General features: G+C 49.8%; 1 protein-coding gene across 1 annotated transcript in view; it reads left to right on the forward strand.

Annotated features, from left to right (window-relative positions):
- EPHB2 (EPH receptor B2) overlaps nt 1–20,734 on the forward strand; it is a 164,633-nt gene extending 143,899 nt beyond the window's left edge. The window contains 5 exon segments of the mRNA XM_038376627.2: nt 617–832; nt 7,744–7,893; nt 14,052–14,245; nt 16,362–16,517; nt 19,706–20,734. Of these exon segments, the coding sequence (XP_038232555.1) occupies nt 617–832; nt 7,744–7,893; nt 14,052–14,245; nt 16,362–16,517; nt 19,706–19,814 (825 nt within the window). The 3' untranslated portion in view covers nt 19,815–20,734.
- The last annotated feature ends 1,061 nt before the right edge of the window (nt 20,735–21,795 follow it).

The following is a 21,795-nucleotide window of genomic DNA, read 5'->3' on the forward strand; positions in this document are numbered from 1 at the left end:
CCCTCAATCCGCTCGATCTAAACCTTTCTGTGCCTCAGCCCGAGGTGAATAATTCATTGTGCTGAAAGGAATAACCCACTTAGCTGAGTGAGATGCTAGTGCCCAAATCCTGCTGTGCAAGGTGCATCTCTGTATGACAGCAGCTCCCTGAGATCACTGCTCTGAAGGGGACGTGTCCTTCCACACCCTTGCGCCCGCCCCCCCACTTGTCAGGGAATTGTTGGTGTGGAAAGTTCTGTGTGGTGCATATGCCTGGGAGATGCTCAGCTGGCGAATGCAGTGATTGTTGGGCAGGAATAGGGGTGACAAGGTGCCCCTGAGCCTCGAAGGCCCATTCCTGTGTCAGAGCACAGGACCCACAGCCCCCGTCATAGGCAGCGACACCAGGCCTCTTATTCCAACAGAAATGGCTGATGACTCTCCTTTCAGTGTATGAGAGCAGCTGAGTTCTGGGGCAGAGATTCAGGACTCCTGGGTCCTAGTCCTGAGTTCTGCTGACTCCTTGCGTGACTATAGGCAAGTTACTCCACGTCTGCGTGCCTCTTTCCCTGGCCTCGTGTTGGCATGAAGTGCAAATCCTCTCATCCCATATGGACTTTTTCTGTCTCCCCCTAAGCAAAACGATGGGCAGTTCACTGTGATCCAGCTAGTGGGCATGCTGCGGGGCATCGCTGCAGGCATGAAGTACCTGGCCGACATGAACTATGTGCACCGGGACCTGGCTGCCCGCAACATCCTCGTCAACAGCAACCTGGTCTGCAAGGTGTCCGACTTCGGCTTGTCCCGCTTCCTGGAGGATGACACCTCGGATCCCACCTACACCAGTGCACTGGTAAAGCTCCCATCTCCAGAGCTTGGGGTTAGGGAAGGAGATGAGGAGATGATCAAGGGGGAGGGAGAGAGAGGAGAGGTGTGGAGAGCGAGAGGAACACAGGGGGGCCAGTTGGCGAGCCCTCGGCCTGGTGGTGAACCTGTCAGACTCAGCTCATTGCTGTTGGTGTGAACACTCCACAAAGGGCGCCACACACAGGGCCTGAATAGGGAAAGGGCAGAAGGGCTCAGACATGAAAAGCCATGAAATGAGAGCCAGGCAGAGCCACAGAGAAGGGGAAGGGTCTTGCACGCGGAGGAGTTCATTTATATCAGGCTGAGGATAAGCATTCTCTGTTTCACATCCACATTCCCAAGATGGGGACGATGCATTTTGTCAGACAGAGCGGCCCAGGCCGTATGGTCAGGTGCACTGCAGGGCAGAGCTAATGGTTCACAGGAATGCCAGGGTGAGGGGTGGGGTGGAGCTGGTGGCAGGGAGGTCTTTCATAACGGGCGTGTAAGAAGATTCTGGAATTCTAGAATTTCTCGTTCCGTTTCTGTCTTTGCTTCATGGTTATCCACCTCGCTGCCCCAACTGTTCATGAGGCTACACGCATCAGTTCACATCCCTGCCAGTAGGTAATGCCCTAAAACAACAGACAGGTGTATGAAACCCAGTGCTGATAAGAAATCCGGCAATAACAAACCTTGAGCTTCTTCGAACGACAGCTTCTTCTAAATAGCGTGGGGAAACCAATGACAGAAGAGTATTCACCGAATCACAGACATGGAGGGCTGGAAGGGTCCTCAAGAGGGCATCTAGTCCAGCCCATTGCGGTGAGGCAGGGCCAAATATACCTAGACCATCCGTGACAGGCGTTTGTCCAACCTGTTCTTATAGACCTCCCATGACGGGGATTCCACAACCTCCCTTGGATGGCTATTCCAACATTAACTATCCTTACAGGTACCTCTGCTCAACAAGCTAGGGGTGATTCCCTGTTCACACAGACACATTTGTGCTCGCTGTCATAGAGCTAGAGCACTAAAACCAGTATAGCCATGGGAGCACATGGAGCATGGCACAGGCTAGCTGTGCCAAGTACAAACTCATCTGAACCCTGTGGGTATGTCTGTGGCAAGGCTAGCTCATGCCGCTGCTCACTGCTGCCCATGCTACCAAGGCTGCACGACTCTGGTTAGCACACTACCTCAATGGGAGTTAGTGTGAGCGTGTCTACGTGAACTGGGAAACACATCAACTCCGGGTGTAGACATACTCATTGTTAGAAAGCTTTTTTAATAACTAACCTAAATCTATCTTGCTGCATTAAGCCCATTACTTCTTGTGCTACCTGGAGTGGACATGGAGATCAGCTGATTGCCATCCTCTTTATAACAGCCCTGAACATATTTGAAGACTGCTATCAGGTGTCCGTCCCCCCCCCCCAGTCTTTTTTCTCAAACATGCCCAGCTTTTTAATCTTTCCTCGCAGGTCAAGTGTTCTTGATCATTTGTTGTTTTTTCCCCAGACTCTCTTCAATTTCTCCACATCTTTCCTAAAATGTGGCTCCCAGAACTAGACACAGGACTCCAGCTGGGGCCTCACCAGTGCCAATTACAGTGGGACAATTACCCCGTGTCTTACATACAACACTCCGTTAATACACCCCAGCATGATATTAGCCTCTTAGCAACTGCATCACACTGTTGACTCCTGTTCAGTTTGTGGTCTGCTATAACCCCTAGATCCTTTTCAGCAGCACTAACACCTAGCTAGTTATTCCCCATTTTGTACTTGTGCATTTGATTTTAATTTCCTAAGGGAAGTACTGTGCACCTGCCTTTATTAAATATCATTTTGTTGATTTCAGACCAATTCTCCAGTTTATCAAGGCTGTTTTGAATTCTAGTCCTGTCCTCCAAAGTGCTTGCAACCCCTCCCACCTGCACGTCACAAATTTTATAGAATATTCTCCATCCAAGTCACTATGGAAATATTGATTAATCTGGATCTATGACAGACCCCTGTTGATCCCCACTAGTGTATACGTCCAGTTTGTTAGTGAACCATTGATAGCTACTCTTTGAGTACAGTTTTTCAACCAATTGTGAGCACCTCTAGATCACATTTCCCTAGTGTGCTGATGAGAATTTCATATGGAACTGTGTCAAAAGACTCACTAAAATCAAGATAGATCATATCTACAGCTTCTCCCCATCCACTTGGCTGAGTAACCCTGTCAAAGAAGGAAATTAGGTTGGTTTGGCATTTGTTCTTGACAAATCTATGTTGGCTGTCACTTCCTACCCTATTATTCTCTTGGTGCTTACAAATTGTTAACAATTTGTTCCAGTCTCTTTCCATGAATTGCAGTTATGCTGATTGGTCTATAATTTCCCAGGTCCTCTTTGTTCCTCTTTTTAAAGATAAGTACTATGTTTGCCCTTTTCTGGTTCTCTGGTACCTCACCTGTCCTCTATGAGTTCTTAGAGATCATCGCTAATGGTTCTGAGATTGCTTCAGCTCCATTCCACTAACCCGCAAACCAAAAATTCCCCACAAATAACCCACCAGTTTCTTCCAGCTTCTCAGCAAAGACTTTACTAGCAGAAGCAGCATAATGCTGACATCTCACAGTACAAAGGCCTCGTTGCTGTCTGAGACTATAGCACATTTACTAGGACTCAGAGAAGGAGAGTCATGAATAATTAAAACTTCACTGTACTGTTAAAGTCAGTGAACAAGGTACAGTTGGCAGTGAAGATGTTTGCTTTTTGCTTGCTAGTTTGCAGAATTCATTACTGTGCTGTAAGTCTCCCAACTGTTGGCTGAAATGCATTTTTCATAGATTCATGGATGCACGGATCATAAGGACAGAAGGAGCATTGTGGTTATCAGTCTGGTCTGAAGCCTGTGTTGGGCCATAAGACTTCCCTGAATTAATTCCTGTTTGAATTAGATCAGCTGTTTTAGAAAAAACATCCAATCTTGATTTAAAATTTTCCAGTAATGGAATATCCATCCCAGCCCGTGGTAAATTATTCCAGTGATTAGTTACCCTCACTGTTAAAAATGTATGCCTTATTTCCAGTCTGAATGTATTTAGCTTCAACTTTGAGCAATTAAACCTTTTATATCTTTGCCTGCTGGAGTGAAAAGCCTGCAATTATCAAATTTCTGTTTCCCATGTAGTTAAATATAGACTCTGATCAAATCACCCCTTAACCTTCTCTTCGTTAAGATAATCAGACTGAGCTCCTTGAGTCTTTCATCCTGTTAATTCCTTTTAAATATTGGCCCCACATTAGCTTTTTCCAGTCCTCTGGAACTTCCCTATTTCCCCGATACATTGAAAATCAACATTAGCAGTTCAGAAAGCTCCTTTTGGATGTAAGGTATCAGGACCTGCTGATTTTTAAATGCCTAGCTTTAGTATTGCTGTTTTAACATCCTCCTTAGTTACGGTTGGAATGGAAAGTATTTCATTATTTTCCTATGTTATAGCTATATCATCTGGATATTTTCCAAATTCTGAACAGAAATATTTATTGAACATTTCTGCCTCTTCTGCATTACTATTGACAATTCTACTATTTCCATCTAGTAATATTCCTATACCATTATCAGGATTCATTTCGTTCCTAGTATACTTTAAAAACTTCTTATTGTCCTTAACTTTGTTGACCATAGAGTTTTTGTATCCTTTGCTTCCCTTATCAATTTTCTACAATTCTTAAATTCTGATTTATATTCATTACTATCAACTTCCTTTCCTTCCATTTGTTATATATGGGGGGTTTATATCTGATTTCTCTTCTCCTCTAAGCCAGGCTGTTTGTTTAACCAGTGTGGGCTTTTTTATAGATAGTGAGATTGTTGGTTTTTTGACATCTAGTAAAATATTTTCAAACAATTCCCAATTATCATTCACATTTTTCTATTTAATGTTTTTCTCCCAACTTGCTTTGTCTCATTAGTGTTTTCAGCTTTGTGAAATTTGCCCTTTTAAAGCCTCAACTATAGCAATTTGGACTTTATTCTGTTTGCACAAACAAATATAATCAATCCATGATCAACTGCACCTAAGCTACCACTAATGTTTAGTTCTGTGATCAATTCCTCATTATCTGTCTAAATAAGGTCTAATATAGGATGCCTTCATGGTATATGCAACACTTTTTTGAGACAGAAAATTGTAATCTATAACATTTAGAAATTCCAAGGATGTTTTACTACTGGCAGAATGAAATCTCCAGCATACGTCACTCAGATTGAAGTCCCACATGACACCACTGGGTTTTTTTCCTACACATTATAGATAGGTGGTTAAGGAGGCAAATCATCTTGTTCTCTATTGTACTTTGGTGGTCTGTAGCAGACACCAATTAGTACCCCCATCTTGTGCTTTATCTGTTAGAACATTGATCCATAAGCATTCAAGATCATTGCTTCCAAGTTGTCAGTGACTCAAAAACAGGTAATGCCATTGTTTATATAGAATGCCACTCCCCATCCCCTTTGAGCCTTCATAATTAGGTTATAACTATTCATTTTAACATTCCAGTTATGTGAATCATCCCCCCAGCTTTCAGTAATACCAATTAAATCAAATTTATGCTCACAAATGAGCAATTCAGATTCTTCCTGTTTATTGCCCAGGCTCCTAGCATTGGTGTATAGTCAATTCAGGAATTTCTCCTCTTCGTGTCCTTTGGTGTCTTGACTGATTTTGTTCTCAACCTCTTGGTTTTGTATTAAATGAATATTCATTTGTTCCTCCCCTTTTGTTACTAGTTTAACACCCTCCTGGCTACTCAAGCCAGCCAGTCCCCTTGGGATTGGTTGCCCTTCTACTCAGGTGGAGGCCATCCAAACTATACAGCCCCCTCTTCCACAGAAGGTAGAAAAATGTGCCTCAAAACCCAAGCCCTCCATCCTCCACCATTTACCTAGCCAGTGATTCACTTCCAGAATCTTCTGCCTTTTGTCTTCCTTCGCTCCTAAGACAGGAAAGATCTCCAAGAAGACCATTTGGACATTCCTCTCCCTCAATGCTCTTCTGAGTTCCCTGAAGCCATGTATAGCCGGGGAGGTATCGCGTGAAGCAGCGTTGTTAGTACCTATAAGCACCATCACAAATGGATCCTTCCCGCTGACTTCAGATTCCCATCGAGTCTTAGAGTCACAGCTCCACTTTCACTCTCTTCTTCAAGGAGCAATCCAACGACAGTCCTTTAGAGATGGTGGCCATGGTTGTAACCATCTGTCTTGGTAACAGGAACCGTTCCGTCCATCCAGAGTTTGGGGAGCGTTACTGCTCTCTGTGATGCCTCATGCAGCGAGAGAGACACCAAAGGGTCTGATTGCCAGAGACATTCAGAAGACCGCCAGCGATTGGGACTCTTTCCTAGCAGGTGTGCTAATGTAAGCAAGGCCTGTTTCCTTCTGTATAGAGATGCAAGCACAGGGGGACGGATCAGACCTGGTCTAAGTGGACTTGCACCCGATCATGAATTGCAGGCGCAAACTCGAGTGCCCCATTTAAGGGTGAATCTTTGCCATGCTAGCGGAGGGACCAGGGAAATACTCTCACTTGGGGCAGTGGCTCATGCTTGAGTAACAGCCACCCAGCCAAGGTTCACTCCCACGCTCTCCTTCTCTGTGTGGCTGGCGCACCTGTGGGAAGGGAGAGAGATGGCACAGGCAGACCCCACGCCTGTGTACCATCGCCTCCTGGCACATGTAACAGCTGGACTGGAGAAGTGATGAAATGGACATAAATTGGGCCCAGGGTGACTCTGCTGGGTAACAACAGCCCTGAAGCATGGGAATGTCACCTGCCCTGCAGAGAGGAGTGTTGTGTTTTATAGGAATGCAGTGCTGGCCAATAGTATTTGCCTTGCATGGCTGGATTGGCTGGAAGATGCTAGGATGAAGTTCACTGTCTAGGCCTCTGGAACTTCCTTGTCCCCAGTCTGGGTCCTTGAGCACTCATGCTGCATCTGATCCCTCTTGGGGCACCTTCTTGCTCAGTCCAGACCTGGAAAGCTTCTCATTTTATCTGAAGTTCAGTGGGTGATCAGACCACAGTGGGCATTTAGGGTAACTGCACTGTTACTGTGTCTAGCGTCTGTAGTGGTCTGAGACTGTTTCACCTAACAGGACCCTATTAAGAGGGAGTAGATAGTTCTTCACGTGGGCCAGATCTGTCTCACCTCAACCAGCTTAAACCAATAGTGACTCAAATGAATTTACTCTGTTACATGAGGGTAATAGCAGAACCTGGACCTATATGACCCTCTATAATAAAAAGATAGTCACAAATCTTCCAGCATGGAAACTCTAGCCCCAGGAGTATCATGCATCCCACAAATGTTGAACAATTAAACAGGACATCTTTAAATATCAGCATTTATCCTTCCACTGGGATAATTAGCTGACAGCAAGAGGATGGAGAGAAACTCAAGAGAGAAGAGTCAGGATTTTCTATATTTTTACGTACTAATTTTTCTTCAAATGAATCTATTGGCACAAGAGGCCTTAGGTATGGGAGTCCAGAGATCATAGCAGTCTGTAGGAGAATGGTACTTATATAAATCCAGTCTGTAGGCAGCCTGCAGTCAGAGCAGCTCAGGGTTTCATCCTTCTTGCAAGACAGGGAGGAATAAATTGATTCATGTCCGGGTAGCCCACTGGTTCCAAAAGGGCAGTCTTTGTCTAACCCTGCATAGGAGCACTGATTTGTGTAAGCGTGGAGAGGGGCAAATTCTGGTCAAGGAACTTTGGCACTTTAGTAATTTCATTGCTCAGAATTCTAGTTATCTGGCCTAGTGGCTCCATTTCACTGGCTCATTGTATGCAGATGCTCCAGATCTCATCCTTCTCTCTTTCTCTCACTCTCCTTCTCTCTGTTCCTTTTCTGCAGGGTGGGAAGATCCCGATCCGGTGGACGGCACCTGAAGCAATTCAGTATAGGAAATTCACATCAGCCAGCGACGTGTGGAGCTATGGCATAGTCATGTGGGAGGTGATGTCCTATGGGGAGCGGCCCTACTGGGATATGACCAATCAAGATGTAAGTTATCAAGAAAGATGTGGTGGAAACATTGAAATCTGCCGTAGGCATGGAAAAGGCAAAGGCTCCCTACATGGTTAGGCTGAACTCAGCCTGTAGCATGCTGGGGGGATTCTCTGGCCATGAGAGTTATCTTCATGGCCAAATCCTTTGGCAGAGACAATAGGGCTGGCTCTGACCTCCACTCAGGCCCATATATGTCTCTGTGGCTTGGTGCAGGGGCCATACAGGAGGTACAAGGGACCAGAGAAGAATTCCTCCAGCTCAGAAGGAGCATAGGGCCGACCCAACAGCCTAAACTGCTCCCCCTTGTAAGCTGTAGAGTAGGGAGCATGTCAGAGGTGAGAGGGGGCCCTTTGGGGGCGGGGGATATACTCTTTTAGTGCTGAATGCTAAGGGGGATCTTCCATAGGCAGTCCAAAGGAGGCCCCCAGGGCACTGGGGAGGGTTTCAGTCCCTGCTGCAGCACAGGATATGGGGGGTGCCATGGTGACATAAAGCCACTATAGCAGGCTTTGCTCAGGCACCAGCAGGCCTAATGGTCAGACTGCAGGCAAACAGCCTCTCCGCTGCTGGGCCTCCAGGCTCAAGGTCACAGTTCATTGCTTCCATGGTGTCCTCCACAATCTCTCAGGCAGCCGGAGGAAGAGGGAAGGACAGCGGAACCCAGGCCCTCCCCCTCCACCAGGTCCTGGCTCAGGGCCCTCGGGGAGAGAGGTGGCTCCATCCCTTGTGGCTGCTACACCACATCAGCGTCCCCTGGGCTGCTTCCTGCCCTCCCTCTTTCCTTTCAGTATTGGGTGTGGCCCCAGCCTTCTGCTTACACATCTCATTAGTTCGGGGCTTCAGTCAGGCAGTGGAGGGGGTGCTGCTTCCCAGCTCACCCTCAGAGTCCAGTTGTGGGTCCCCCCTTAGTCAGAGGGAAGGGGGAGCCCAGCCGAGTCTTACTCACAGTTGTGGTTAGGGTTGCCAGGTATCCGGTTTTCGACTGGAAGGCCCGGTAGAAAAGGGACCCTGGCGGCTTCGGTGGTTAAAAGTCCGGTCGGCAGTGCAGTGGGGCTAAGGCAGGCTCCCTGCCTGCCCTGGGTCTGTGCAGCTCCCTGGAAGCAGCCACCATGTCCAGCTCCTAGGTGCCTCCGTGGCCAGGGAAGCTCCGGGTGCTGCCCCTGCCCTGAATGCTGGCTCTGCAGCTCCCATTGGCTGGGAACTGCGGCCAGTCAGAGCTGCAGGGGCCGTGCCTGTGGGTGCAGGCACTGCACAGAGCTGCCTGGTTGCCCCTGCACCTAGGAGCTGGACATGGCTGCTGCTTCCGGGAGCCAGGGAGGGAGGGAAGGCGGGCGGGCAGGGAGGAAGCCAGTCAGCCACACTGTGCTGCTGACCAGAAACCACCTGAGGTAAGTGCCACCCGCACCCCGAACCCCCTCCCACGCCCTGAACCCCTGCCCCAGATTGGAACTCCCTCCCACACCCTAACTCCCTCCCAGAGGCTGCACCCCTCACCTCCTCTGGCACCCCATCCCCCTGCCCAGCCCTGAGCCGCCTTTTGGAGCCCACACCCTGCACCCCCACCCCACCCCTGCACCCCAACCCCAGCGCTGATGCCCCTCCCGCACCCAAATTGCCTCCTGGAGCCCGCACCCCCTCCTACACCCTAGCCCTGAGCCCCCTCCTGCACCCAAACTCTCTCCCGGCGCCCGCACCCTGCACCCTCTCCTGCACCCCAACACCTCATTCCTACCCCCACCTCAGAGGCCACACCTCAACCCCCTGCCCCAACCCCTGTTCCTGCACTCCAAACCCCTCAGCCCCAGCCTCCACCTGCACCCCAAACCCCTCATCCCTGGCCCCATCCAGAGCCTGCACAGCCTCCCACACCCCAACGCTCTATCCCAGCTCTGAGCCCATTCCCACACTCTGAATCCCTCGGCCCCAGCCAGAGCCCCTCCTATACCCCAAACCCTTCATCCCAGCCCCGCTCCGGAGTCCTCACCCCCTCCCGCATACCAACCCCCTGCCCCAGCCCAGTGAAAGTGAGTGAGGATGAGGGAGAGCAAGCGATGGAGGGAGGGGGGATGGAGGGAGTGGGTGCAGGCCTCTGATACGGGGCGGGGCGAGGGCGTTGGGTTTTGTACAGTTAGAAAGTTGGCACCCTGCCCTTCCCCTGTAGATTGCTCTGCCTCAGCAACTGCAGCCAGACTCCTCCCCTGCCAGAGCTCTTGTAAGCAGGTCCTCCCCAGGTCATGCCGGGCAGCTGCTGGAGGCCAGGCCTTCTTGGCCCATACCTACTCAAAACCAACTTCTTCCACGCTTTACAGCAGCAGTCTAACCCTCCATTGAGACCCATCAGCTCCATGGAACTAGCAGGGGCTTAGCAGTAAGGCTCTGCCTTGTGAAGGATCCACAGCTGGGGACAGTCATTATCAGGCAATGACGCTGAAGATTGGAGAGCCCCTGCACAGAGCACCGGAGAATGGAAACATTCTGCATTGTAAAGGCCTGTAGCCTGGGACATTTCCTCACAGCAAGCATCAGGACTCAGACACCCTTCTGTGAGAGCCCCCGACCCGTCCTTTCCCTGCTAGAGCCCATTGCAGAGCCTTTTGTCCCAGGCCATTCTTGTATCCTGCGCTCTTCACGAGCTGGGCATGGTTCTGGCTGGTGACAGAAGACTGTTGTGTGCAGTCAGCTGCTTCCATCCTTGGGGGGCAAACAGGCATTAGTGCAAGTTGCAGGACCCAATGTGTGTGTCACTTACTCTGGGATCTGGTGATTCCCCTGGGCTCTGCCCCCCTTATCCCAGTGCAGGCACATAGCTGTGATTTACACCTTTTCGTCGTGGAAATGCAGCCACTCCCACAGTTCCTCTCTTCCAGATAGAATAGTTCACCAAACTCCACCCCATTGGGGTGTCCCAGGAGTGCTCTATGAAGGAGGGTTATCTGTAGATGTGAATGTGTAATTAGCTAATAGAAAGAGCACCAGCAAGTGGCACTTAAGGATATGTAGCATTGTTCATAAGTCAGGCATGGTAAAGTGGTGTTTGCAAATGGCTTCCTAGTTAACACTAGGTAACCAACGTCCAACTGCACCGATCCAATGCATCCTTCTGTGCCCAGCATTTCCCTCTCCCTGGCGAGTGTGTAGGAATGAGGTGTAGGTGCTCACAAGAACTCCGTTAGTTCGTGGAGGCCACAGCCCTCCTTTCAGGGAGAGAAACCCAGCTCCCCCCCCTTCTCTCACCTGCTGAGGGACGGGCACAGAGGTGTCGGAATATTTTTGACAAAGCCAAAACATTTTCAGAGGCATGTCAGTTTTCACCAGTCCAGAGCTCTATAAGAACTTAAGAACGGCCCACTGGGTCAGACCAATGGTCCATCTAACCCAGTATCCTGTCTCTGACAGTAGCCAGTGCCAAAGTGCTTCAGAGGGAATGAACAGAACAGGGCAATTATCGAGTGATCGAATCCCTGTCATCCAGTCCCAACTTCTGGCAGTCAGAGGGGCTCACTTCGGATCAGGCTTAGCCTTGTGGTTAGGGCACTGGCCTTGCATGTGGGAGACCAAGGCTTGAGTTCTGCTCAGCCCAACTCAGTAAATCTGTGACAAAAAACTCAGCTCTGACCTGGGATGGAGTAGGCCTTTGGAGCTGGGTCTGATCATCCCAGGCCAGCGCCTAGCCACCCGCTATAGAGTGCGAGTTAGTGTCTGTCTGGTCAGATGTGACTGCAGAGCCTTGGACCCAAACTTCCCACTGAAGATTAGCCTCCTGAGTTAAGGGTGTGAGAGCCGGAAGGAGCCAGGAAGAAGTGAGGCAGAGAGCACAGGGTGGCAGTTGGGTAGGTGGGGATTTGCTGGTCAATGCCAGATCCAAGAGCCTGATGCCTGCGTGATGACTGTCCCCACTCCCCTGTGCGCCCCTTCCTCCTTTCTGTCTTGGATAGATCTGCCAGCCAGAGAGAGAGTGGGGAGAGGGGGACAGTTACATCTCAGGAGAGGGTTTTCTCAGCCCTTGACCAGGAGCTGAGAGCCGCACAAAGCACACTAGCGATTCTTCAGGTTAGGCCCAGACAGGCTGAGTGGGGCAATCCTCACTGGCCAGTGCTGCTGTTGGAATGGTGGGCGAGGGGCTTGTGGGATCCAGACACAGTTTAGCACTTGTGAGGATGTGGGCGTGTCCAGCAGCATTGTAGTGAGCATAGAGCTCTCCCTGCATGCAGCTTGTCAGTGCACCTCAGCATCACTGCACGAGCTTGGGCTCTGCCAATGCCCCTCAGTGCTGATGGCAGCCCCCCGCGATCCAGTCCTTGGCTCAACACAGAGATGTGCGGCTCCGTGGTACTCCTCCATTCTGACCAGTAGCCCACCTGCTATTCCAGCTCTGGATTCCCCTTGCACACCTCCAGCTCTGCCAATGCCCCTCAGTTATGACTGGCAGCCCCCTGCTCTTCCAAGCCTCACATTGCAGGTCGGCACATGCACACACGTATTTGATCCTGTACCTTGGACTTGATCTCCCACCTTCTGCTGCTATTCCAGTTCTGGGCTCCCCACACGGTTCTGCCTGAATCCTGACTTGCTGTATCCCTGTTGTTCTCATTCAGGGTCTCTCTCACAGCAGGGAATGAGTTGCACGTATTGTGCTGCATTGTGTATGGTGAGTTGCTGTTCTCATGTAGCTAAACAATTCTTAGGGTTAGGTGTGTGACCTTTCCATTGCCACCTTCTCTGGGGTGAGCTCTTCCTCTCTCTCATTGCTAGGCAAGTGCCGTAGCTGACTGCAGTCTCTGAGATTCTGACATTTCATTTAGTCAGCAGAAGGGGGCTCTTGTCTGGAGCCAGAGCAGCCTGCTCTGAAGTGCCCACTACTTCGTCTCCTCTTCCTGTCGCGCTGGTGACCAGCTAGTTCTGTGCCCCTGGGCACAACCCAGGGGACGCCCAGGGGGATGACAAGAGAGCTTCCCAGAAGCCTTCCTCGCTGCATGGCACTGTGTGAGGAACAGGCTGCCCTCTGAACAGACCATACTGCGTGAGAACAGCCTCCTGACTCCTGTGCACCCGCATTATCCTGGCCAGGGCGGCAGCTGCAGGGGCCAGACACTGCTAATGGTGGCAAAGGAAAGGGGCAGGATGTTCCTAGGGGAAGCCCTGCTGGACATGGGGATGCATGTAGGTACTGTATGCATGGAGAGGCCAGCATCCCCCAGGCATACATGGGGGCATGGAGAAGCCAAAGAGGCAACCGAGCAGCAGCTCCTAAGTACAAGTCTATACGTCAGCTGTTTTCTTGCAGGTTTTTGTGAAAGGTTTTCTAGCCTCCACTCCATGGGTGACCCCCTGCTGCCTCCCCCTCCCCATTCTGTTATCCACACTGGAGCTTAGGTTGCTCCTGCAATCGGGGCAGTGGTGTGGAACTGGCTCAGGGTGTGTCTACACTGCAAATAAAAACCTGTGGCTGGCCTGTGCCAGCTGACTTGGGCTTGGGCTGCAGGGCTCTTTCATGGCAGTATAGACTGCCAGGCTCAGGCTGCAGCCCTTGCTCTAGGACCCTCCTATCTCAGAGGGTCCTCGAGCCCGGGATCCAGCCTCACCCTGGAAGTCTGAGCCCCGCAGCCTGAGCCCCGCAAGCCAGTCCTGCAGTCCCTGAGTCGGCTGGCATGGGCCAGCCATGGGTGTCTAGCTGCAGTGTAGACATACCCTGAGTACACACAGCTGCGTGGGAGGCAGTTGTCAGTACAGCCCCATCTGATGAAATGGCACCAGTGCACAGAAAGGCTGGGGACCATTAGGATGGAGGGAGCAGAGAACACTGTCAGTGGGAGGGGACGTGTGGCAGAGCTGCCCCATTAACGCAGGTCTGTGCCTCAGGCTCCATTCCATGGATGGGGCCAGGGAGCAAACCAGGTGTTTCCTTCCCATTGTGGGAATCATTACCATAAAAATAACTGACCTGCCCATGCTTGCAGAGGTATGTCACCTGTGATTCAGTGCGACAGAGGGACCAGCCCCTGTGTCTAAGGCTGTCCATGCCTGTCACTCCCTGAAGACGAGATGATGAACAACGCGAATTCAGTGGGCACTTCTTTGGGACACAATACTTGCGCTGTCCCACCCTCCTTGCTCCCACTGCACTGACCTTGTCACTGTGGTTTGTCTTGCAGGTGATAAATGCAATAGAGCAGGATTATCGGCTGCCCCCTCCCATGGACTGCCCCAACGCCTTGCACCAGTTAATGCTCGACTGCTGGCAGAAGGACCGGAACCACAGGCCCAAATTCGGGCAGATTGTCAACACGTTAGACAAAATGATCCGAAACCCCAATAGCCTGAAAGCCATGGCACCCCTCTCCTCCGGGTAGGTACCTCTTCTGTCGCCTCTCAGCCTCTCTCTCAAACTGAGCTCCATCAATGCCAGGTATGGGTGTCCACACCAGACTGTGAAATCTGAAGGTATGCCTAGGCATTTCCATATTCAGGTGGCGGGCCTTCCGGCGGTTGGAGCAGATGCACCTCCCTTTGGTCAGGATCAACAGTGCGTATGTCCTCCTCTGTAACATGTCCCGAGCCATGCACTACAGAAAACTGGGAGACTACAAAGAGGTTTCTACAGGCTTCAGCTCACTGGGCAGCATTTTTAAGTTCTCTTAGAAAACCAAGGACCCAGGTTCTAGTCCAGACATTGGCCTTTGCCAAGCAATGGATCCATTACACATCTCGAGTTCCTGGTGAGCATGTGTAGAAGATATCCTGGGGAGGAGACACTGCAGTGTCAGCAATCCAGATACCGTTTGTGACAGCGTGCTGGCTTTTCAACCTGTCATGGCCCCGGTGTCGGACGAAAGGCCCTTGATAACGGGTGGGTTTGCAAAAAGCTGAAAAGCGAAAGGAGGGTTCGTTTCTGTTACAGAAATAACCGAACTTTCCCAACTCCGATTTTGTGTCATGAGGGAATAGCTAGTATTGTGGCTGGGTGTCTTGTTTGGGGAGGAGAGAGAGGTTGGCCCGGAGCTATGAGCTGGGTAAGAACCAGGAGGAAACCTGAACTGGTTCTGTTGAGGAGCTAGAGCGTCCCAGCCGCTATTTGGGACTTCGGCAGCTCCCTTACTTTTGTTTTTTCTTTCTTCCCTGTGCCCCAAGAGCCCCCAGCTCCCGTCCCTGGGAGGAAGTGCTTGGCTAGCCTCCTCGTAGCCACCTAGCTACTTAACCTCACCAGGCTCCCTGAAGGAGAAAACAGACTGTGGCGCTTCCCAGGCAGATCTGTTTGTCAATAACAATACGGACTTCACAGGCACTTGGCCGCTTCTCAGAGCAAATCAAAGGGAGTGAGCCCTGAGACAAGGCAGATTTTAATGAGCTGAGGACATCTGCTGCCCTGCAACATCAGTCCTCATTAGTGATTGGCCCTGGAGGGAGCTCGCTTAAACGCAGCCGTGGCCAAATGGAAAGCAGTACGGGCTGGCACCAGCATACAGTCAAGTGCAGCTTTGCTGCTCTGACAAATACATCTGTGAAGAGCTAGAAAGAGGGTACTGGAGCCACAAGATATTGTGTAGACGGGAGACGGAAGTGTGGGTAGGCAGTAGGATACGAGTGACTTTGCAGATGCTACTGACTTGTCATTATGAATTGTTATCCTCACAGGTCTGCTTTGTTACAACTAAAACTAGGGATCCCCTTTAGCGGTACAACAATTCTATTAATTTCTACTGCATCTCTGAGCTGAGCTCCCCAGAGCCCTGTGCAGACATGCCTCTCAACCCCACCCCCTGGAGTTCAGTATTAGTGTCCCCATTTCACAGATGGGGAAATTGAGAAAGAGAAGGGACGCAATATACCCATGAGCACATAGTAAATCAGGGATAGAACTGGGGATAGTGCCCAGATCCCCATCATATGCTTAGATTAATAGAGTTATCTATTCCAAGGCCAGAAGAGACCACTGTGATCATCTTCTCTGACCCTCTGTGTAACGCAGATCATAGGTCATCGCCAAAATAATTCCTAGACTATATCATGTAAAAAAAATCCAGTCTTGATTTTAAAAGGGTCAGTGATGAAGAATTCACCATAACCCCTGGTAAATTGTTCCAGTGGGGGTTAATTACTCTCACTGTTACACCTTCTATCCAGTCTGAATTGTTCTAGCTTAACTTCCAGCCATTATTTTCCATCGTGGTATATCTTTCTCTGTTAGATTCAAGAGGCCATTGTTAAATGTATGTTCCGCATGTTCGATCTAGATTTGAGCTGCTAAGGGGAAGGGAAGGGTAACATTTTATCCAGCCCCACAAACTCACTCTGTAGTGTTGGTCCACACTTGGGTAAAGTCATCTACACAGGGACAGATGGTGAATGAACTTGCTGCAGGGGCATTCCAGGGTTTGCCCCACCTTCCACAGCCGACAAAGGATAAAGAAAGCCCCTCACAGGCTGCCACTAACTTCTTCTCATTTTCGGTCTCTCTTTTTCAGGATTAACCTTCCTTTACTGGACCGCACAATCCCTGATTACACCAGTTTCAACACGGTGGATGAATGGCTGGATGCCATCAAGATGGGCCAGTACAAGGAGAGCTTTGCCAGTGCCGGCTTTGCTACCTTTGATGTGGTGTCACAGATGACCATGGAGTAAGTGCCAATAGCAGTAGTTACAAACCAGAAGCAAAGACCTCAGGGATCTTGCAACAATTGGATATTATCAGATTTGAGGTTTCTAATCTTATCGTTACACAATATTAATAATTTTTTGCCAGAAAAAGAAAACAGCCCCCCCCAATCATTTCTAATCTTTTCTATTCCTGCTTTTCCTCATTAATCCATGGGCTGAGTATCTGTCTACTAGATATTTCTACACCATTCATCTCCATGCTATCCCAATTGGTTTTCTCCCTCCTATGAAGATGCAGTTCTACATAGGGTTCTCCAAACCCCATAATTAGCACAACAATGTCAAGGGGGAACAGTAAACATTACAGGCGGGCACAAGGCAGTTCCTCTGCCACTGGAGGGCACTTTGGGATGCCATGATCCCAATGTATTCATTGCTGACAAGACTTGCATATTGCATACAAGTTGCTCCCTAAAGAAGGACTCTGAGAGCCCGTTCATTCCAAATAACCCTGCTCACATCTGAAACAATGGTATGCCCCTCACCCCCATCCAACAGTAACAACAATATAGCAGGCTCTCTGGAGATGAGCAGGCTGCTGAAATACCAGCTCCAGTGGGCTGTAGGCTGCTGGAATCCCTTAGGATGTGTCTATTAAAAGATTTGTGGCCAGGTGCATCAAACTTTGGAAGCCCTTCCAGAGACAGTGGAATTAATGACCCAGGCATAAGACTGTTTGTAAGCACTGGAATTCTTTGTTTTCATATGGGTCTGGGGCAGGGCAGCCTTCAGGTGAGCACGCATACAGCTAATGGTCAATTGAAACCTGACCTTTTCTGTTTGGGGTTTTTTTGTTTTGTTCTTTGCCTGGAAATATCTATGGGACCGTTCTGAACATGTCCATGTATCCACAGCAGCTCCACGACTGCTAGAGAAGGTTATGAAGCCTACAGGCTGAGCTTAGAAACAACAGTAACAGGTGCCCTAAGACAATCAGAGCAACTGAAGGAGGGCGAGAGGGAGGCTCTGGGTAGGGAAGAAGCACTGGTACACAAGCTGGGGAACACAATGTCAGCACTATGACCCCAAAGCTCTGCCAAACAGGTGACTGGTGTTTGCAGTGTTTCCAATAAAAACATACCCAGATTCAGCCTTCCTCATGTCTCTGGGCTGGGAAGCTGCAGATGACACTATATACAGAGCTGGTTGCTGAGTCAGTGAATTTGAAACATTTATTGGGGATGGTTCAGCTTTGCCAAAGTTCTGACTTTGCCCAGGCAGGTTTTGAGAGCTGCCAAGTTCCCCACCAGGTTCGCCTCCTGGGTCCTCAGCAGCCTACCTGCCAGGTTGCTGGGGGGGCCTGTGCTTCCAGATTCCATGGCACCAGGAAAGCCTGCCCCACCCCTGCAAAGACTGGGGCGGCTGAGCGCTGAGGGTTTTAGAGATGCCTGTTTTGGGTCTTGTGGTGTAGTAAAGGATGCTGGGAGTCTAAGCAGTATCTGTCTGTGCAGAAAGGGAGGGAACGTCCATGCAGAGCCAGCACCCAGAAGCCAGATTTCCTTCAGGAGGTTAGCGCAGAGGATGCTGTCTGAGAGTCTGGGGAATACCAGGGCTGCTGGGGCCTGGGGTACTGCTGTGTTGGGAGTCTCCCCATCGGGCTGTCTCAGAAGACGCAGGCAGAGGGCTGCTTGAGCGTGTGCAGCCTGCTCAGTTGGCTGCTCTCCTGCCCCTACTCACTCTTGGCTTGTGACTGGAGGTAGCAAAGGGCCAGTGCAAGCTGCCCTACGTGGCTCCTGTGCTGGAGGAATGGTCCTGCAGTCCCTTGCCTCTCGTGTTTGGCCCCAACATGTCCAGGTGGTGTTGTGACAATAGTCAAATGGAGAGCGTCTGATTTACAACAGTGAATTCACCATCTACAGTAATACGTCCTTCGTAGTGCCAGTCCCTGGCTTCCCTGGGACTTGTGTAGAGCCTCAGGCATAGAATTCACAAGCATGACTTTTTCTGATAAAAACCAATCCCCTAAAAGCCAATGGTTCAGGCTGTGGAAATCCTGGCCAGGAGAAATAGACAGGATTAGCCGGGGGACAGGAACCTCCTTGCCCCCTGGGGATGCAGCAGCTTGGCAGTGACCACAGATGGTTCCGGTCCAACAGCCAGCCGGGCAGCAACTTGTGTGAAATGAGCTGCTGGCCCCAGTCCTAGTGGGAAGGTCCTGGGTGCCCACACACAAAATCTTCACCGTTGGCACTAATTTGCCATCCTTGTTGGCACTCCCCTTAGAGACGCTCAAGAGCAAAAGCCCGGCTGTCTTAGAGCAGGATCCCTTAGGATGGAGCTGAGGTACAATATGAGGGGCAGCGCAGGCAGCTTCCATCGGGTTCATGTATGTGATGGCAATGGGACCCATCAGAATATACAGACGATAATAAACACGAATACCAATGTAATGCTTTCCATACAGAGACCTCAAAGTGCCTTGTAAAGAAAGGTCAGTGTCATGATCCCCATGTTACGGATGTGAAAACTGAAGGACCAAAATGTGATAAGAGAGAGCGATGACATAAGAATAGCCACACTGGCTCAGACCAATGGTCCTTCTAGCCCAGTGTCCTGTCTTCTGACAGTGGGCAGTGCCATGTGCTTCAGAGGCAATGAACAGAACAGGGTAATTATCAAGTGATCCATCCCCTGTCGTCCACTCCCAGCTTCTGGCAGTCAGAGGATAGGGACACCCAGAGCATGGGGATGCATCCCTGACCATCTTGGCTAATAGCCATTGCTTAACCTATCCTCCAGGGCTGTCAGTCCTCCACCTTCCATCAGCAACAAATTCACGTCATTTGTTGCAGTTCAATGATTTGCAGAGCTCTGAACATGGGAATGAGCTGTTAGTCATCAGTTCTGAATATAGTGTGTGGCATAGACCATCTTGGGCATACTGTAGCTATCAAACAGGAAGTGCAGAGGCTAGAAGAAGTAGGCTAGGGAGAGACTTAGAGACAGACAAAGTACTGGGGCTCTGAGTGAGAGACAAAATCCAGTTTAACCTGTTACATTTCTGTAGTAATAGTTTAATAGAAGCAACCCTAAGACTCCCAGCTTCCTCAAGAAAGCTCTGCAGATGCATGTTCAGCGTATGGGTTTGTTCTGTGTCTGAACAGGGTTCCTTACTGGCCTTTATTGTGTGTTTGTTTTTATTCCAAAGGGACATTCTGCGAGTCGGGGTCACTTTAGCAGGCCATCAAAAGAAAATTCTGAACAGTATCCAAGTGATGCGAGCACAGATGAATCAGATCCAATCTGTGGAGGTTTGATGTTCACACGTCCTCACACTCCTCTTCCTCAAGGCCCTTCTCCCCTTTGCCCCTGTACATCCAAGCTCCAGTTCTTGAGTGGTCTGCATTCACCAGAGACAGGCAGCTACTCTAAGGATCATGGCAACAGGAAGAAACATCCTGACAACAAAAAGTTGCCAAGAGCTTCTAGAATTTAAGCAATGGAAAAAGGGAACAAGGAAGACAAATATTTTGGGGGAAAACTATGAAATATTTTTTAAAAATAATAATAATAAAGCAATGGCATTTTTGAAAAGGGCTCTGAGATTCGTGGGAGTCTCCAAAGTGAGATAAAAGAGCAGATCCTTTCATTTCCTTCCTGCACAAGGCTGCTTCAGCAGGCCACAGACACCTCTGGAGCAAAGAGACTTTGTCAAGGAGATGAAAGCCAAGTGAAGACATGGGAAGCGCTCCTCCTTTTCTCCCTTGGGATGGTGACTCTGGGGACATCCTGCAGCCAGCAGTCGTCCCCGAAAGCCCCCATCTGGCAAATCACAGGGGGAGAGAGAGCTGAGAAGTTCTTGCCATGTAATGGACCCAGCGCATCTGAAAAGTGGCAAACTTTTGCAAAGCTGAAGATTTTTGTAAAATAAACAAACTGAGACAAGAAGAGTCTTTTTTTCCTGCAGATGAGAAGGAACCTTGAACCCATTGGGAGTGGGGGATGGGGAAACCAATCCCTTTTAGAGCTCTTATTTTCGCTTGACATGGAACAGTTTAGTGAGTGACACGTTTTCCAGGGGTCTTCCCATCCACCCCTCCAATGGCATCATTGTCTCATACATATCATATGCACAAGACTTTTAGTGATCACCTCACTAGTTGCCAATGACCTTTTCTCAGAAGACTTCCCAAGTACAGTACGTAGTAGTTTTTGATTACAAATGCTGACGTGTCCATTTATTTTTCTGTTGTCGTTGTTTGGAGATTTGTCCTTTGACCTTGTTTGTTTACAACAATTTGTGGTTTGGGGGATGGATTTTGTTTTTTGGTTGGTTGGGTTTTTTTATGAAAAGGAACTGACATTTCCAGGCTTCGTATCTCTCAAGAACTTGAACCTTCTCTCTGTGGAAGGAGAATTGCAGCTTACCGACTAGACAATACGCCAAGGGCAAGATTTTTTATATTCACATTTCCTCCTGTTTGCTTGTTAGTTATTTTGTAATTTCCATTGCCTGACAGCTGTTTATAACTGCTGGGTGTCTGGCTGAAACAACCACCTGCCCAGCTGGGGCTGCTGCTGCAGAGCGGGGTGGGGTTATGGAGGGCTTTGTGGATGGGGAAAGAGGGGTCATTCCACAGCTCATGATCAGAGCCCTTTGGAGACGCAGGACTGTTTAGGGCGGTGAGAACCGAACAGTTATGCTGGTCCTACCGGCTGTGAGAAAAGAAGATGTGGTGCATGCAGCAGAAGGGGAGGGGGATGCACTAAGGGCAGCAGCCAGTATCCTGGCATGAGCTTTCTCAGAGTAGGGACATGTAAATCATTCACTGTGATACCTAGCGCCATGTGGCTGCTCTCTATGCACTCAGATGCTCAGCCCCCTGCCTCAGGAGCTGCTTCATGTGCCAAAGGCTTCGTTCTCAGCTGCCAAATCTAGGGGAGGCCAAAACAGCAAAAGCGAAAACTCGTCAACAAATAGGTCTAGCCAAGTGTGCCACGGCAAGCAGGTTCCTCCCCAGGGCAAACCAGCCGACCAGTCAGTCAGGGGGGTTATAAAGAACTGACACAGGCTTTAGTTACAGAACTAACCCCTGGACACTGGACTCATCGTAGGGCAGTGCATGAGAGCAAATGCTTGGATTGGCTCTTGGAGCTTTCATCATCCTGTGTCCTTCTGGGCACGTGTGGTGTCACTCGGCATTCCTTGGGCTGCACCCAGTGTCACTGTCATTCATACAGGGACACCTTTGCTTTGCAGCAGCACAGAGCCTTGAAGACGTGTTCACAGGGAGCTGG

The sequence above is a fragment of the Dermochelys coriacea genome, chromosome 18 (genome assembly GCF_009764565.3).
Source record: "Dermochelys coriacea isolate rDerCor1 chromosome 18, rDerCor1.pri.v4, whole genome shotgun sequence".
Taxonomy (NCBI): Eukaryota; Metazoa; Chordata; order Testudines; family Dermochelyidae; genus Dermochelys; species Dermochelys coriacea.